This window comes from Nicotiana tabacum, chromosome 3 (assembly GCF_000715075.1).
Source record: "Nicotiana tabacum cultivar K326 chromosome 3, ASM71507v2, whole genome shotgun sequence".
In the NCBI taxonomy this organism is placed as follows: domain Eukaryota; kingdom Viridiplantae; phylum Streptophyta; class Magnoliopsida; order Solanales; family Solanaceae; genus Nicotiana; species Nicotiana tabacum.
Window position 1 is genome coordinate 28,457,304 of NC_134082.1, and position 18,632 is coordinate 28,475,935.

The 18,632-nt window shown below is 37.9% G+C and overlaps 1 protein-coding gene across 13 annotated transcripts; it reads left to right on the top strand.

Moving 5' to 3' along the window:
- The first annotated feature begins 631 nt into the window (after positions 1-631).
- LOC107790032 (uncharacterized) lies at positions 632-18,512 on the top strand. 13 transcript variants are annotated; one of them, XM_075249297.1, is made up of 5 exons: positions 632-14,298; positions 14,625-14,692; positions 16,270-16,316; positions 17,277-17,347; positions 18,253-18,512. In XM_075249297.1, exon 1 carries the CDS (start codon positions 4,072-4,074, stop codon positions 5,617-5,619), a length of 1,548 nt encoding a protein of 515 aa, XP_075105398.1. In that variant the 5' UTR covers positions 632-4,071; the 3' UTR covers positions 5,620-14,298; positions 14,625-14,692; positions 16,270-16,316; positions 17,277-17,347; positions 18,253-18,512. The 13 variants fall into 13 exon arrangements, with proteins under 13 accessions (XP_075105398.1, XP_075105406.1, XP_075105400.1 ...); XM_075249305.1 differs by having other exon boundaries at positions 632-10,848; XM_075249299.1 differs by lacking the exon at positions 17,277-17,347.
- Positions 18,513-18,632: the final 120 nt, after the last annotated feature.

Genomic DNA, 18,632 nt, shown 5'->3' on the forward strand with positions numbered 1-18,632 from the left:
GCATGAAGAACCAACCAAGACTCAAGATCAAGCTTCAGAAGACTCACAGATAGGAATTTTGTAACTCATAGGTGATATGCTTAATTAGTCTTTTTCATTTTTGATTTTGATGTAATAACGTGACTGCGGACCGGAACCTCGATGGCACCTCAATCGGCTCTCCACCTCGGCATACTCCATCACCTCATTCACATTTGAACTACACGTGACCTGATTCTTTTATAGCCAAGGATATGTAGGCAGCTCAGATATCAGGGCTCGGTCACATTCCTTTTTTTTCCTAAGTTTTGATCTCCCTAAATAAGGGACCCTCCTCGAAATTTTACCCATTTTAGCATGTAAATATTTAGTTTAGGCCTAATATCGCTATTTCAGCTAATTTTGACTTTTTTACTTTATTTCGTTACAAAAAAAATGAAATGAAAATTACAAAAAAATTTAGTTTACGTATCTTTTATAAATTTAAATAAAAAAATATACAAAAATAGTACTTTATCTTTATTTTTATATAATCTTGAAAACACAAAAATAGTTTTATGTTTTATAGTTTAGTTCAATTAATTAAAATTAGTTTTATATTTTTATATTATAATTTTACATAATTTTAGAAGGATGAATTAGTTTTAGGTTGGTTATCCCGTCTTTATAAATCTTATAGTCTATTTTTCTAGTCTTTGGCCCAATTCTCTAGCCCATAATTCTTAGGCTCATACCCCTAACTTAATCCCTACCCCTATATAATAGTACCTACACCTAAAATACACCTACACGGAACACGCCTAAAACACACAATCAGCCGCTAGAGCTCTTTCTTCTTCCCAAAAAACTTGGAAAAATTATAGAACCAAAATACACCCTACCAATTGTCAGAACCTAGAAAGGTGAACACCTAAGAAAAACGCATAGAAACAGCGGAATTTGGCCATTCTCTGGCTGGCTTTTCTTTCTCATAACAGCAGCTCAAGACCTTTCTTCCCCATTGTAAAAAGCAGCTCTAAAAGCTTCAGAACCCACATGAAATCCAACCCTTAAGCACCATGAAAACAAGTTAGAAGACAACTTCATTTTTAGCCAAAAACGACCTCAAGAAGCTGTCAAAAACCAGCTGAAAAATTCACCCCGAAATACCTCAAAATCAGTCGGCAACCAAGCCTAAAATCCATCCAAACTCAGCTGAAAAACAGCCTTGCAAGACCAACAAAACCAGCCCGAAAACGTTGCCCTCAAACACCCCAAAACCAGTCCCCTTATCCTTCATCTAAAGCCACCCAAACCAGCTCTCAAACGAGCCCCAAACCAGCTGAAAATCAGCTCCAAACACCTAAAATTTCAGCGCTCAACCACCATCCAAACCCGGTCGAAATAGTAAAGCTTTCAGTCGAGGTCGCGGCGAGTGTTTGATGCTCCGTTCGAGGTCTTCGAGTGAACGGGTCTGTTTGATTCAACTTCATCGCTTTGTTCCTATTGTAAGCCAGTTGGAAGGTCTTTGATAATTTGAAAAGTTAGTTCTTCTTCTCCTTTATTGATCTACTTTTCTTACGCTTTTTTTTCTTCTTATTTCTAGGTGTTGTTTTTCTTTTCCGTCATATTTTTGTTTGGTTTGTTTGAGAATATGTTAGTTAGACTAATTTTTTATTCTATTCTATGTGTTGCCTTTATTCTATATAATTTTAATGTTTAAAAACTTTCCATGTGTTTAGATCCATCTTAATTCTTAAAGAATAATTTGATAGTTAAGAATAGAGAGGCAGAAGTATTTGGGAACTACGTAGAGTTTCAGAGTCAATATTAGTGAATAAACAAATTGGTCCATTAAGCTGAAATGTTGTTAAGCCCATTTCTATTGAATAAATATTCGTACGTTGGCCCAATTATATTTAATTAAATAAACATTATCACCCTTAACCAAACACCATCACACTCATTGTTCCCTTATAGCTATAGTACGAAATTAGCATAGATATTTTTAATAATAATAATAAACAAAGCGTTATTAATTATGGACACGTTCGCGTGGCATGATTTTGACGTGCCAAAAAAAGAGAGTATACGTACACGTAACTCAATTCTTTAATTACGAATAATTCAAGTGATTTAAAAGCGCTAAAAAGATAAATGCACATAGGTCCTAAAATAAGTAATTAGACAATTAAGCTAAGTATAAATTGCTAAGCGACCGTGCTATAACCACGAAACTCGGGAATGCCTAACACTTTCTCCCGGGTTAACAGAATTCCTTATCTAGAATTTCTGGTTCGCAGACTTCAAAAGGAAAAGTCGAAATTTCCTCGATTTGGGATTTAAAATAAACCGGTGTCTTGGGACACCATAATTTATTCCAAATGGCGACTCTGATACAAATAAATAAATAATCTCATTTCGAATAATGTCACTTAAATTGGAAAAACACCCTTGTACTACCCTCGGGGTGTAAAAAGGAGGTGTGACAGCTCTGGCGACTCCGTTGGGGATAAGAACCCAGAACTTCTGGTTTAGGGTTCAAGAATTCGAGCTTATTAATGTCATTTTTATTTGGCTTTATTGTTGATATTACTGTATTTTGTGGACTTAATGTGCTAATTGTCATTTACCGCTTTGATATTGTTTGAATTGTATATAACTATCTTCTTACGCCACCCCTCTGAGTCTTCTGGAAATGGTGCACACGTTCACGTGGCCTGCTTTTTCTGTTGAAATTATACCAAATAGAACGAGGCTGGGCAAGCGACAAGGCCGGGTAGACTTTAGTGCTCCCGGTACGTCGCCCCCTCTTCGGCCCCAATTGTCCGTTCGGGTACCCCAAGTCTAGACCAAAACCCCAGGATTTAAACCTAGAAAAACAGAGCTTCATGCCGGATCCCTAGTAGGAGAGTTTGTTTGCATCATGTGCATTTGACTTAGGGGACTCAACACAGGGGTTGGGTCCGTCTAGGACAGGTGTGCCCAAAATAACAGACCATCCTGATGCATTCTATGTGCTATGTAAACATTTATTTGTTTCGTCTTGCATGCTGACCGACTAAGGAAAGAAAAACAACATAAAAAACCAAGAGTGAGGTAGGATAGAGAATTCACCTAGTTCTGAAAATCCCGGTATTCGAAAATGCCTCGAAACTCTGCCCAAATTGTTTGAAAAAAAAAGAAAAGGAAAATGTATTTCAAAAAAATGAAAGGGAGTCAATATCATGTTTTTCCAATTATGTCAAAACGGGCGAACTATGCGGGTCTGATTCTCATCGGATGTGAGATACGTAGGCAAACCTCATCGGTTCCGGCCCACCATTTTAAAAAAAAATCCAAAAATATTTTCCTTTACTTCCTTCTTTAGAAAAGTCTTTCTTTAAAACCCCAATTTTTTTATAAAAAAAATCCAAAAATATTTTCTTTTAATCTCATCTCAAAATCCAAAAATATTTTCATTCTTTTTTCAAAAATTGAAAAGAAAATTCAAGATTCAAAAATATTTTCTTTAGAAGTCTTTCTTTCATAATTTTAAAATAAAAGTCCAAAAATTCAAAAATATTTTCTTCTTTCTTTAGAAGTTTTTCTTCGAAATTCCAAAGAGGTCAATATTCAAAAAAAAAATATCTCTTTTCTTTAGAAGTCTTTCTTTGCAAAATTTTTGAAGAAGAATCAAAATCCCAAAAATATTCTCTTTCTTCTTTATAAGTCTTTCTTTCGAAAAAATAAAATGAAAAATTCAAAATCCAAAAAAAAAAATTAGTTTATTCCTTTATTCATGATCTTCCCGAACTACGCAAGATCTGATTCATGTTCCCACATGATATGTAGGCAACCCACATCAGGTTCGATCAATCGAAAAAAAAAAGAAAAAAAGTGAAAAATGAAAAATGATGGTAATAATAAGGACCGACTGAGTCCATTCTAACATGTTTTGTTTTGAATTGTAAAGAAAGTTAAGGTGGTCGGTTTGTGGTAAGTCGGAAACACAAGATCCAAGGAAAAATGATAAGTGACATCGAAGCTGTTACAAGTGCTCAAGAGACTCAGGGTCAGAGGGTTCAACAAGAGTCTACTGTGTTTGAGAAAAATAGAATATTGAAACGGTAAATGACCGAAATGTGTCAAGCATGGGCCAGTGTTCAAAGACAGCCTCGTCATGAGTCACAAGTTGCTACACAACAAGAGCAGTACCACTCTCCTGAGTACCACTCGTACTCGTTTGATCTTCCTGCAAATATTGAGAAGCCTGCCCGAAAGATGGTAGAAGAAGAAATGACCCAAAGAGTGAAAAACTTAGAACAACGGTTGAAAAACATGCAAGGGTTGGCAGGTCAAAAGTGTGTTGCCTTCAAATATCTATGCATGTTCCCCGATGTCCACTTGCCGCCTGGCTTCAAGACTCCCAAATTTGAAAAGTATGATGGACATGGAGACCTCATAGCCCACCTGAAAAGGTATTGCAATCAACTGAGAGGTGCGGAAAGAAACGAAAAATTGCTGATGTCTTATTTTGGGGAAAGCCTTACGGGAGTAGCATCCGAATGGTTTTTGGATCAAGACACATCTCGCTGGTACGTCTGGAATGACATGGCACAGGCCTTTGTCAATCAATTCCAATACAACATCTACATTGCCCCAGACCGCATTTTCCTTTCAAACCTAAAGAAGAAACCAAGTGAAAGTTTCAGGGAATATGCCATTAAATGGAGAGAGCAAGCAGCTCGAATTAAGCCACCCATGGATGACCACGAGCTAATCATTGTCTTCCTTCAAGCGCAAGAGCCAGATTACTTTCAAAACATGATGTCCGCAATTGGCAAATCCTTCTCGGAAGCAATCAAAATGGGAGAAATGGTAGAGAATGGTCTTAAGACAGGCAAAATTATAAGTCAAGCAGTTTTTAAAGCCGCAACTCAGGCTGTCCGGGTTGAATCTGATAATTTTAGCGACACAACTGAGAGGGTTGAAGAAATCATGAAGACATCAGGGTCGAGAAGAGGTCCCAGGAAAACATCTCGAAGGTATGAGCAGCCTTCTCAAGTTTTCCATGACTCCCCTGAGCAGTATTATCCACCTCAGAACCCTCAATACTCTGTCGCTCCACCTCAGTATGTTGTCGAGCCACCAAAACACCCCAGAAGGCGAGCACGAGCATCACGAAATCTCCAACAGCCTCCACAAAATTTTCAAGTGCCCTATAACCCACATCCCAGCCAGAGGTATAAAGGGGAACAAAGGTTGAAAGATAATTTTACACCAATAGGAGAGTCCTATGCAAGCTTATTTGAGAAGTTAAAGCATTATGACATGATTTCACCTATTCCTCCGAATCATGTGGACCTACGTGCGAGAAGCTTTGACCCTTCTAAAAGGTGTGAATACCATTCCAATGCCCAGGGGCACAATGTTGAAAGTTGTCGGGATTTCAAAAGAGAAATAGAAAGGTTGATCCAGGAGAATCTGATTGTGATCCAAGACAGTGATACCCAGAATATCACGCAGAATCCTTTACCTGCACATGATGATGCACACTTTGTGGGAATGATGCCTGGTGATAGGGAATATGAGAATCCTTTCGGGAATTTGCTAACTGAATTTAATGATTTTGAAATTGGAGAAGGCTCTGCTGATTCTTATGAGAAAATTTGTGGCTAAATGTCATGCTTAGCAATTGAAAAGTCATTCCCCCCTCACTAGGAAGGAATTTTGGTAGCTTGTTTTGATGTTTTTTCTATTATCTGGGTTATATCAGGGTTGTGATCCAGATTTTATTTGTTTTATTGAGTCAAACCCTTCTATCCCTCCATTCTGTTTGTGTGAGTCTTGTCTTTTTGTTTTGTTGCTATTTTCATTAGTTGGGTTATTTAGGGTTGTAACTCGGATTTTAGGTTGTTTGTCTTGTTGTTTACTCAATGAAATATAGTTTGTCCTTTTGTGTCATTCCATGCTTAGTTCTTTTCCCGCTAGTTTTAATGACATGACAACATGCGGAATTTTTGCTAGATCTTAGGAACTGATTTAATCTGGAATTCGATAACTAAAAAAAATATTTTTGAGGATGAATAAAGAGTTGGAATACTTTGGAACTAAGGTCGAGTAAAATTCACCTTCAAATCATTGTGAAGATCGGGCTTGAGGATGTTTAATCAATTGATGTTTGTTGGAAAGTTTGTCACTAAGGGGTGAAAAGATGTCTTGTGACCACGGCACACTAAGAAGACAGACATGTTCGTCAATGTTGTGATCGCGAAAAGATGTCATGCTTGACGTTCTTGAGGTTGGGAGGCCCTTTTTCTGCTACCCAAATACTTTATATCCTTTGCTACCCCTTTTGAGTCTGTGTTATTTTTCTTTGACTACCCTTTTTTGGAATCAAGTTTAGAGTCAAAAAAAAAGAGAAAAAATCCATGTCCCAAGAGTACAAACTGGGGCAATTCTTAGAAAGTTCAAAAAAATAAAAGAATTGTCAAAGGTCCATGCCCTCAAAAATAGAAGCTGGGGCAAACAAAAAAAAATAAAAGGAAAAAAAAGAGAAGAAAAAAAGAAAAAAGGAAAAGATAAAAAGAAAGAAAGATGAAAAATAGTTTAGGTCAGATGTTTGAACTACGTTCGACCTGATTCCTTTAAAAAAAGGAATACGTAGGCAGCCTCACAGTTCGGTCAAACCAAATAAGAATTTAGAAAAAAAAATTAAAAAAAATCTCAAATAGCTGAAATTGGGGCAAAGATTTTATTTCATTTTTAAAAGAGTCGATTCCAAAAGTTGTAAGTATACAACCCCGTCATCTTTAGTCTGTTTTGAGCCTCATGTCGGCCTTTCGTCCAACCCTATCCAAAAACCTTGCAAATAAAGACCTCTGATATGCCTTCAAGAATACCAAGAGAAGCATTCAATGAGCAACGGTTGTCACACGACGTATAACACTGTCAAGTTTACTCACAAAAAGCAAAAGAAAAAGGAAAAGAAAAATAAGAGAGTCTTACTAGTGAAAACCCTCACGGGCACAGTAAGGCGACGGTAAGTAGAGATGAATAAATGAGAGAGGCTTGTTGGTGAAAGTTCCTCGGGGCACCATTAGTCGAAAGTGAGTCGTGAAGCTGATGCAAAGGATTGGCACGGATAGGTCCGACTTCAAAGATCATAAGAATGGTAAAAGGGAAGATTGGATTAGTTTGATAGATCAGGCTGTTGAGTCCAAAATGCATGTCATGATCATTAAGGCTAGTTATTGAAAAAAAAAAAGAAAAAAAGTTCTTCCTTCTGTACTTCCGACAGGGGCATTTCTTGTTAATATTTGTTTCTTTGCGTCATTGTGTCCTTCACCCTGAGTCAGTCCTTCTCAAAACAAGCAAGAAACGATTTTAAAATCTACTACCAGCTTTTCAGTTGTACAAAGTAAATTTGGCCAGCACACTCAGTTCTTAATGTCAACATGCCTTGAGGATTCATGCAAAGGCTTCCCCAAAGGACTCTTGTCAGCCTGCTTGGCTTGTGATTCTCTCTTACAGACAAATTGCTCAAAAGCTGGAAGTTATTCAAGATATCAGAAAAGGTCATCTAAGAAAGGATCTTCAGTTGGGATAAGGCTGATTGAGCCAGAAATACAAATGGTACCGAGTGTAAAACAATCAGGGTTAATGCAGAGCAAAAGTCTCTTGAGACCAACTTGAGCTGATTGAGCAAAAGCCAAGCCGCCCAAGACTCAAGGCCACAAACCAACCACCATTTTCAAAACTGATAAATTTTTCTTTGTATGAAACAGGAACAAAGCAGTGCAAGGAATGTGGTTCAAAAAAAAGAGAAGAAAAAAGAAGGGAAAAGAAAAGAGAAAAAGAAAGAAAAAGGGGAAAAAAAGAAAAAAATGAAAATGAAAGGAAGAGAAGAGCCGACAAAGGGAAGTTTCTCAAATTTTTGCCTTTTTCTATCTTGCTCATGCGCATAAAATTTTGTCATTTGGTCGTCACATTTTGCCTCATGGGATAAAAAGTCCTAGTCTGATAGATTTTCCTCCCAATAAAATCTTAGTCTGATGAACTTTTCTCCTAGGATAAATGTCTTAGTCTGATGAATTTTTCTCCTAAGATAACAAAAGAGGACCTAGTCTGATGAACTTTCTCCTAGGATCAAAATCTTAGTCTAATGAATCTTTCTCCTAAGATAACAAAAGAGGACCTAGTCTGAGGAACTTTCTCCTAGGATCAAAATCTTAGTCCGATGAATCTTTCTCCTAAGATAACAAAAAGAAGACCTAGTCTGATGAACTTTCTCCTAGGATCAAAATCGTAGTCTGATGAATTTTTCTCCTAAGATAGAAAACCTAGTCTGATGAATTCTCTCCTAGGATTAACGTCTTAGTGTGATGAATCTTTCTCCTAAGATAGAAAACCTAGTCTGACGGATTTTCTCCTAGGATATTTTGAAAAAAAAAGGAAGTCTGGATTTGAAAAAAAGGGTTAATTTTTAGTTTTCTTAAGTTATCAACGTTTAGTTTTCTTGAAATCAGGGGCCCCGCCTGGAGAATAGGGTCAGTCTTTACTTTAGTCAAGCTTAGTTTATTATTTTTCGAAGCTCAATCACATTTAGGAGACGTACATCCCAGTCTAGTCTTTAGTTTACTCATCATTGCATCAATAATATAAGTGGTTTACAATATTGCTAACAACTCACAAATCTTCCTAGTGCAAACTGGGGCAGCAAATTTCGTTTGTTTTGTTGGTTTTGATTGCAGGTATCCACATGGAAAACAAGGGAACATAGAAAGTTTCAGCAATCAGGCGCCCACCTAGAGAACAAGGAAAAACGGTTCAAGTTTCGAAGGAAGACAGGTCAAGTTCAGCAATCAGGCGCCCACCTATAGAACAAGGGAAGACAACTCAAGTTTCAAGGGAAAGCAGTTTCGAAGGAAGACAACTCAAGTTTCAAGGGAAAACAGTTTCGAAGGAAAACAATTCAAGTTTCAAGGGAAAATAGTTCAAGGTGCAAGGGAAAACAGTGTCAAGTAACAAGAGAAGACGGTTCAAGTTCAGCAATCAGGCGCCCGCCTGGAAAATAAGAGAATTCAATTCAGAATGCAATTCAGGTCAGCAACAAAAGAAGCTCGCGTCAAGAATGCGAGTCAGCAGTCCAAGATGATCAACAGAAGTGAGTCACAATCCAAAATAAAAGAAGAAAAAAACAAAAGTAAGACAAGAAGTGAATCCAAATGCAAAAGTTAATGAAAGATGTGAGATGCTCAAGACATGACTGAGGTCACAAGCTCTGCATGTCCCGTCTTGATTTGAAAACTGAAAAAGATTGAACCAACACCTGCAACTAACAAGCATCAAGATTCAGATCAGAGTCCGCATGAAGAACCAACCAAGACTCAAGATCAAGCTTCAAAAGACTCACAATTAGGAATCTTGTAACTCATAGCTGATATGCTTAGTTAGTCTTTTTCATTTTTGATTTTGATGTAATAACGGGACTACGGACCGGAACCTCGACGGCACCTCAATCGGCTCTCCACCTCTGTATACTCTATCACCTCATTCACTTCTGAACTACACGTGACCTGATTCCTTTATAGCCAAGGATATGTAGGCAGCTCAGATACCACGGCTCGGTCACATTCTTTTTTTTTCCCTTAGTTTTGATCTCCCTAAATAAGAGTCGGGTCAAAAAACCTGTCTAGTCGTTCTTTTTCCGAAAACGCTTCACATTTCCAGTCAAAGAGGGGCAGTTGTAGACATGTGATTTTTGACCGTCCCCGAACTTTCACCCATTTTAGCATGTAAATATTTAGTTTAAGCCTAATATCGCTATTTCAGCTAATTTTGACTTTTTTACTTTATTTCGTCACAAAAAAAATGAAATAAAAATTACAAAAAAATTTAGTTTACGTATCTTTCATAAATTTAAATAAAAAAATATACAAAAATAGTACCTTATCTTTATTTTTATATAATCTTGAAAACACAAAAATAGTTTTATGTTTAATAGTTTAGTTCAATTAATTAAAATTAGTTTTCTATTTTTATATTATAATTGTACATAATTTTAGAAGAATAAATTAGTTTTAGGTTGGTTTATCCCGTCTTTATAAGTCTTATAGTCCATTTTTCTAGTCTTTGGCCTAATTTCCTAGCCTATAATTCCTAGGCCCATACCCCTAACCTAATCCCAACCCCTATATAATAGTACCTTATCCTAAAATACACCTACACGAAACACGCCTAATACACACAATCAACCACTAGAGCTCTATCTTCTTCCCAAAAAACTTGGAAAAATTATAGAACCAAAATACACCCTGCCAATTGTCAGAACCCAGAAAGGAGAACACCTAAGAAAAACGCACAGGAACAACGGAATTTGGCCTTTCTATGGCTGGCTTTTCTTTCTCATAACAGCAGCTCAAGACCTTTCTTCCCCATGTAAAAAGTAGCTCTAAAAGCTTTAGAACCCACATGAAATCCAGCCCTTAAGCACCATGAAAACAAGTTAGAAGACAACTTCATTTTTAGCCAAAAACGACCTTAAGAAGCTGTCAAAAACCAGCTGAAAAATCGACCCCGAAACAGCCCCGAAATACCTCAAAATCAGCCGGCAACCAAGCCTAAAATCCATCCAAACTCAGCTGAAAACAGCCCTGCAAGACCAACAAAAGCAGCACGAAAACGTTGCCCTCAAACACCCCAAAACCAGTCCCCTTCTCCTTCATCTAAAGCCACCCAAACCAGCCCTCAAACGAGCCACAAACCAGCTGAAAATCAGCTCCAAACAGGCCAAACACCTGAAATTTTAGCGCTCAACCACCATCCAAACTCGATCGAAATAGTAAAGCTTTCAGTCGAGGTCGCGGCGAGTTTTCGATGCTCCGTTCGAGGTCTCCGAGTGAACAGGTCTGTTTGATTCAATTTCATCGCTTTGTTCCTCTTGTAAGCCAGTTGGAAGGTCTTTGATAATTTGAAAAGTTAGTTCTTCTTCTCCTTTATTGATCTACTTTTCTTACGTTTTTTTTTCTTCCTATTTCTAGGTGTTGTTTTTCTTTTCTGTCATATTTTTGTTTGGTTTGTTTGAGAATATGTTAGTTAGACTAATTTTTTATTCTATTTTATATGTTGCCTTTATTCTATATAATTTTAATGTTTAAAAACTCTCCATGTGTTTAGATCCATCTTAATTCTCAAAGAATAATTTGATAGTTAAGAATAGAGAGGCAAAAGGATTTGGGAACTACGTGGAGTTTCAGGGTCAAGATTAGTGAATAAACGAATTGGTCCATTAAGCTGAAATGTTGTTAAGCCCATTTCTATTGAATAAATATTCGTACGTTGGCCCAATTATATTTAATTAAATAAACATTATCACCCCTTAACCAAATACCATCGCACTCATTATTCCCTTGTAGCTATCGTACGAAATTAGCATAGATATTTTTAATAATAATAATAATAAACAAAGCGTTATTAATTATGGACACGTTCGCGTGGCATGATTTTGACGCGCCAAAAGAAAAGAGTATACGTACGCGTAACTCAATTCTTTAATTACGAATAATTCAAGTGATTTAAAAGCGCTAAAAAGATAAATGCACATAGGTCCTAAAATAAGTAATTAGACAATTAAGCTAAGTATAAATTGCTAAGCGACCGTGCTAGAACCACGAAACTCGGGAATACCTAACACCTTCTCCCGGGTTAACAGAATTCCTTATCTAGAATTTCTGGTTCACAGACTTCAAAAGGAAAAGTCGAAATTTCCTCGATTTGGGATTTAAAATAAACCGGTGATTTGTGACACCATAATTTATTCCAAGTGGCGACTCTGATAAAAATAAATAAATAATCTCATTTCGAATAATGTTAGTTAAATTGGAAAAACACCCTTGTACTACCCTCGGGGTGTAAAAGGAGGTGTGACAGATATAATGCAGTGGGGTGGTGCCAAGGAAGTTGTTCTTGGTGATTATGGTGTTTTACGGATTCAATACCGTATTTATGTTACGAATGTTGATGGGTTGATAGATTTGATCCTTGAGGAGGCTCACAGTTCACGATATTCCATTCACCCAGGGGTCATAAAGATGTACCGTGACTTGAAACAACACTATTGGGGGCGAAGAACAAAGAAAGATATCGTTGCTTATGTCTCGCGGTGTTTGAATTATCAATAGGTGAAGTATGAGCATTAGAAACCTGGTGGATTGACTCAGAGATTGGAGATACCGGACTGGAAGTGGAAGCACATTACTATGAATTTTCTGGTAGGCTTACCACGAACTATGAGGAAATATGACGTAGTCTAGGTCATTGTGGACCGGTTGACTAAGTCTGTATACTTTATTTCAGTGATGACATCCTATTCTTCAGAGCGTTTGGCTCAGATTTACATCCAGAAGATTATTTGCCTACACGGCGTGCCTATTTCCATCAATACTGACCGAGGCACGTAGCTCACATTGCATTTTGGGGAGCATAGTGTGAGTTGGGCACGCGGGTCGAGCTGAGTATAGTTTTTCATGCTCAGACAGACAAACAATCTGAGCACACTATTCAAATCTTGGAGGACATGTTACATGCTTGTGTTATGGATTTCCGTTATGCGGAGTAGATACCCCCACCCTTTTACCAATCCAGGTACTTTTCTATGTTCGTTCGAGGATGAACGTATCTTTTAGAGGTGGAGAATGTGATGGATCAATAGGTTGTTTTGAGTACTAGCACTAATTTTGTATTTCGACACCTCTCATAGCTTTATTTAATATTTATTAATTTAGGTGCGTGGTCTGAGCCTCTTTTTAAAAAGCTTTTTATGTGAAATTTTGAAGAAAATATAATTTTTGTCTTAAAATGAGGCTAAAAATGAACATGGTCAACATTATAGGTAAACGACCTCAGATCAGTGTTTTGACAATTTCGGTAGGTTCATATGATATTTTTGGACTTGTACACACGTTTGATTAGGGTCTTGAGTGACCCGAACGCGTTTCGGTGCATTATGTGTGAAATTGTTTGATTTTTTTAAAGTTTTGATGATCGATTCTTGTTATTTGATATCATTTTGATGAATTAAGGTAGCGATAAAGTTTGTATAATATTATTACACTTCTGTGCATTTTCGTTTTGGAGCCCAAGGGGCTCGAGAGAGTTTCGGGTGAGTATTAGATGAGTTTGGTTGGTTTTAGGATTGCTGGTGCAAACTGCTAGTGCTACAGGTCTGCAAATCTTGCATTTACGAACTCGCTTTAACTATAAAATGATCACATTTTTGATACATAGCTGGTGGGCTAGTGCTTCGCTTTTGCAAATATCTGATCGTATCTGCGGTGTAACGACTCGACCGGTCATTTTGAGCATTTGCTCTTCGCTCGTCAGTTCTCGGGTACGACTAGCCCCGTATGATGTATTGCGACTGATGTAACTCATCGGTTTTGGTTATCAGGGTAATCGAAATGGATTTGAAAGAATAGTTCTCAGTTTGAAGCTTTAAATTTGAAAGGTTTGACCAAGCTTTGACTTTTTAATATTCGATCTCGGATTTGAACTTTTATAATTTAGCTAGCTTTGTTAGGTGATTTTGGATTTAAGAGCGTGTTCGAAATGTATTTTGGAGGTCCGTGGTAGATTTAGGCTTGAATTGGCGAAATTAGGAATTCGGCATTTTCCGGTCGGCAGTGGAAATTTTAATATCATGGTCAGAATGGAATTCCGAAAGTGGTGGTAGGTCCGTTGTGTCATTTATGATGTGTGTGCAAAATTTTAAGTCATTCGGATGAGGTTTGGTAGACTTTTTGATCAAATACGGAATTTGGAAGTTTTGGAATCCTTAGGCTTGAATCCGAGGGTGTTTTGATGATTCGATGTTGTTTTGAGTGTCCGAAGATTGGTATAAGTTCGAATGGTGATATGTGACTTGTTTGTATTTTTGGTTAAGGTCCCGAGGGCCTCGAGGATGATTTCAGATAGTTTTCGGAAAGGTTGAACTTGAGAAATTTCAGCTGATGTTGTTGCTTCTGTCATATCTGCACCTGCAGATTGAGGACCACAGGTGCGAGCTCCGCAGGAGCGGAAGAGAAGTACAGGTGCATGGAGGACTGCAAGTGCGGCTTGGTAACCGCATCTGCGATACCGCAGGAGTAGTGAGGCGACCGCAGATGCGAGGCCTAGTGAGATAAGTGAAATCCGCAGAAGCGGAAGCGCAGGTGCGCTTATGGGATCGCAGGTGCAAAAGTGCTGGACAAAATGTATAAAAATGCCCCTTCGCGATTTTCAGTCATTTGTTCATCATTTTTGTGTGATTTTGGAGCTCCAAGCAGTGATTTCAAGAGGGAATCAAGTGTTGATAGAGAGGTAAGCTACTTGGGCTTTGTATCTTGTGTTTATGGTCATTATTTCATTGTTTAATCATGAAAATTAGTGGGAAAAATTAGAGAAAGAGTTAGAAAATTAGGGCTTGAAATTGGAGAGTTAAATTGGGGATTTAAGGGGCCATTTGAGGTCCGATTTTGATGATCTCGGTATGTATAGACTCGTGGAAGGGTGAAGATTCTATTGATGTGATTTTTATCGGATTCCGAGATGTGGACAATTTCAGGATTTTTGATGTAATTTGATTATTTTCGCGTGGGGTTTGTCCCCTTAGCGTATATTGATATTATGATTCTGATTTTGGATAGATTCGAGGCGAGTTGTGGCCGAGTTGAGCGGCAAGGGCATTGCGGAGTTGATTTTCATCCGGTTCAAGGTAAGTAATGATTGTAAATGTTGTCCTAAGGGTATGAAACCCCAGATTTCACATCGTTATGCTACTTCGAGGTGACACACACGCTAGATGACAAGTGTGGGGTTGTGCACCGTTGGAAATTGTGACTTGGTCCGTCCCGTACGACTGTTAAGTCGCGTATGTGATTAAAAACTGTTTGATATCATTGTGTTTTGGAAGGTATAGCTATGTTTTGGGCGGAATGCCATATTTGGGACTCGTGCCAACTGTTTTGGACCCTTATGGGGCTTCTTAACTACTATTCCTTACTGTTTTGACTTAATACTTGTGCTCAATCATGCTGTATTTTACTGATTCCCTAACTCAGCCTTATTTACTCAATTTTGATACTATAAATGATATTTTGAGCTGAACGCCCTGTTTTACTGATAGTGCGAGTGGCTTGTGAGGTTGATGGCTGAGAGAGGCCGAAGGCCTGATTGTGAGGTTAATGACAGAGATAGACCGAGGGTCTGATTGTAAGGTTAATGATTGAGAGAGACCGAGGGCCTGGTTGTGATATATTTATATATATATATATATATATATATATATATATATATATATATATATATATATATATATATATATATATATATATGTGTGTGTGTGTGTGTGTGTGTGTGTGTGTGTGTGTGTGTGTATGTGGGTTGCGCATGTGGCGAGACAAGATGGGAACATTGTTATGCACGTGTGGCGAGAGAAGGCGGGCACTTACTTTATTATTGCACACGTGGCGAGACAAGGTGGGCTGTGTCAGGGATATAGCGCTTGGGCTGTAGGAGCCCCTCCGCGGTCTGCACACCCCCATTGAGTGCAGTCGACTATATATATGGATCGGGTTGCACGCCACAGCAATATATGGATCGGGCTGCATGTCGCAGCGGCTATTATAAGGTACCTGTTGAGCGTGAGTGTTGAGTGTGAGTGCTGATTGATGAGAGTTGAGTCATGAGTGCCTGAGAGGCTTGCCCGAGGGGCTATATATACATACATACGAGTGATACTTTGCTTGAGGGGCTTGTTTTGTGAAATTACTGTTTTCACTCCTCCTTAAAGTGAGTCTCTATTGAATATGCTAATTAAATTACTGATTTCACTCATCTTTATGTTGAGCCTATATTGAAAATGTTAAACAAATGTTTGAAACAACTTTCGTTTAAACTAGTGTTTTTACGAGATGTTCGGAATTTAATCACCGATTGGGTTTTGGTTATTTCCACTGAGATTTTTAAGTTATGAGATGTTTATGAATTCCTGTTTGCCGGGGAACCGTAAACGAACTATGTTTTGCCCGAGGGGCCGATTATGATTTGCATCACTTTCACTATAAATTACATTGAACCTCTACTGAAATGGCTAGAAAGACATTTTCCAAAGGATTTTATAGAAATTGGAATTTGACAAGATGATTTGATTTATATCCTGTTTTGGAAACATACTGTACCCATTGTGGTGCTATGGCGTGGTTTACGTGATTTCTTACCACTCAGTCTTTATTTACTTTTATTACTTACTGAGTTGGCGTACTAAAATTACTCTCTGCACCTTATGTGTAGATTCAAGTATTTCTGAGCTCGGTGGCAGGTTCATCAGAGTTACCAAGGTAGCTGTCTGGCGATCGCAGCCCTACTTTTCTCCCTCCTTATTCTTCCTTAATGTATTCTTGTGATTTTCCCGGCCATATTGCTCTTGATGTTGTTAGACAGTTGTAGTAGATGCTCATGACTAGTGACACCCCGATGTCGGGCTTGTGTATTTATTCTGCACTGTTCATTTAGACTTACATCATGAGATTATTGATTAATAAATGGTATAAAAATGACTTATATTGAATAGTGGTTGATTCGAGAATTATGTCGGCTGACCTAGTTTTACGATAGGCGTCATCACGACCGGGTCGGTTTTTGGATCGTGACATGCAGACACTGGTGTTTGCATTTGCGCCCTTGAGTCGCTTTTGTGACTTGGAGCTAGGGGCTGGCAGCTTTGCAAATGGGAAGCTTAGCTCTCATTTGCGATGAAGGGACTCCTCGCATTTGTGATGCTTGGTGGTCTAATGCACTGATCGCATTTACGATTAATGTATCACATTTGAGGGCATCGGATTTGCGAACAAGTGTTCACAAATGCGACACCTACAACTAGGTAAAAGAGGGGGAAAATGGGACTTGGCTCATTTAACACCATTTCTCAACCCCGGACACTCTAGAGGCGATTTCTGAAGAACTATTTCTTCCCAAATTCATCGGTAAGCAACTCTAAATTCATTTTTCATCAATTTCCCGCTACTTTTCATGAGTTTTTAAATCAAAATTTTGCATTTTATGTTAGAAATTAGGATTTTGTAAAATTGAGATTTAGACCTCAAATTAAGGCCTAATTTCGAAACAAAGCGTATAACCGGGCTCGGGGGTGAATGGGTAATCAGATTTTGGTCCGAATCTCGGATTTCGACCAAGCAGGCCCGGGATTGACTTTTTAAAAAATGATCAAAATTGAACCCTTCTCATTCGTGGGTAGTTTCTAAAGTTTATTTTGAATTGTTTGATCGATAATTGGCTAGATTCGGTTGGTTTGGAGGCTTGTTCGAAAGGAAAGGTCGTGGTTGATTGATTGAATTGGTTGCAGAGTGAGGTAAGTATCATGTTTAACTTTGACTTGAGAGAATTATGACTTGTTGGTCTATTTACTACGTGAATTACGTATAGAGATTATGTATATGCAAGGTGACAAGTATATATACGTCGTCATGGGTTAAAGCATGTGGGAGGAAATTGATTTATTGTACCATGTTACTTTTTTTACCATGCCTTCTGTGCTTTAGTTAGATTGTAGTTCTTTGATTGTTCGTGTTCGTGCTTATTGATTAATTTGAAGTTATTGGGATGTCAGAAGTTGAATTTACTTATCATAACACCACGATTGGAGTTGAAATTTGCTTCCCACCTTGCATTGATACTTTGGATTATTGTTGTTGCTTGGTAAGGAAGAGCGAAAAGCACGAAGGGTGTTTTCGTGCCTTATTTTACATATTGTTATCATTGATTGAGTTATTGTGAGGATTAAAGCATGAAGGGTGATGCCATGCACTTGATTGCCTTAATATCATTATCATATCATGTGAGGAAGAGAGTAAAAGTACGAAGGGTGATACCGTATTTATTTCATTTATCATATCATATGGTGAGGATGAGAGTAAAAGTATGAAGGGTGATGCCATGCCATTTGATGATCATTGCTTTTACTTGGTTTCCGAATTTGTAAATTTACTTGGCTACATCGTTGTTTATTCGGAAAAGAGGATACTTGGTGATTTTGTATGTACTGTTCTGGTCTTACTCCCTTTCTATATGTTCCCTTACCGTTATTATTTTAAATATTTTACTTGTTATTTATGTTGCTTTATGTATATATCTACACAGAATTTTAGTAGGTGTCTTATCATAGCCTCGTCACTACCTCGTTGAGATTAGGCTCGGCACTTACGGAATACATTAGGTCGATTGTACTCATACTACACTTCTTCACTTCTTATGCAGATTTTGGTATTGGTCCCAGCAGTGTCTAGCAGTGTTTTTGCTCGGATCATATCTATATCTAGAGACTTGAGGTAGACCTGCACGACGATTGTAGTCCCTGAAGTTTCCTTCCTTTTCTAGCTTTAATGTTTATATTTTTTCGAACAGTTGTATTTTATTCCGACATTGGTCGTAGCACTTATAGTATGCTCATGTACTTGTGACACTAGATTCCGTGGCTAGTCAGCGTTTTTGAGTTATTATATTTATTTTGAAAATTTTCAGCTTTAATTCTTATTATATTGCTTTCAAATTGGTTTATAAATGATTGGTTGTGTACTAATTTTGGCTTGCCTAGCAATTGGATGTTAGGCGCCATCACGGTCCCGCGATTGGGATTT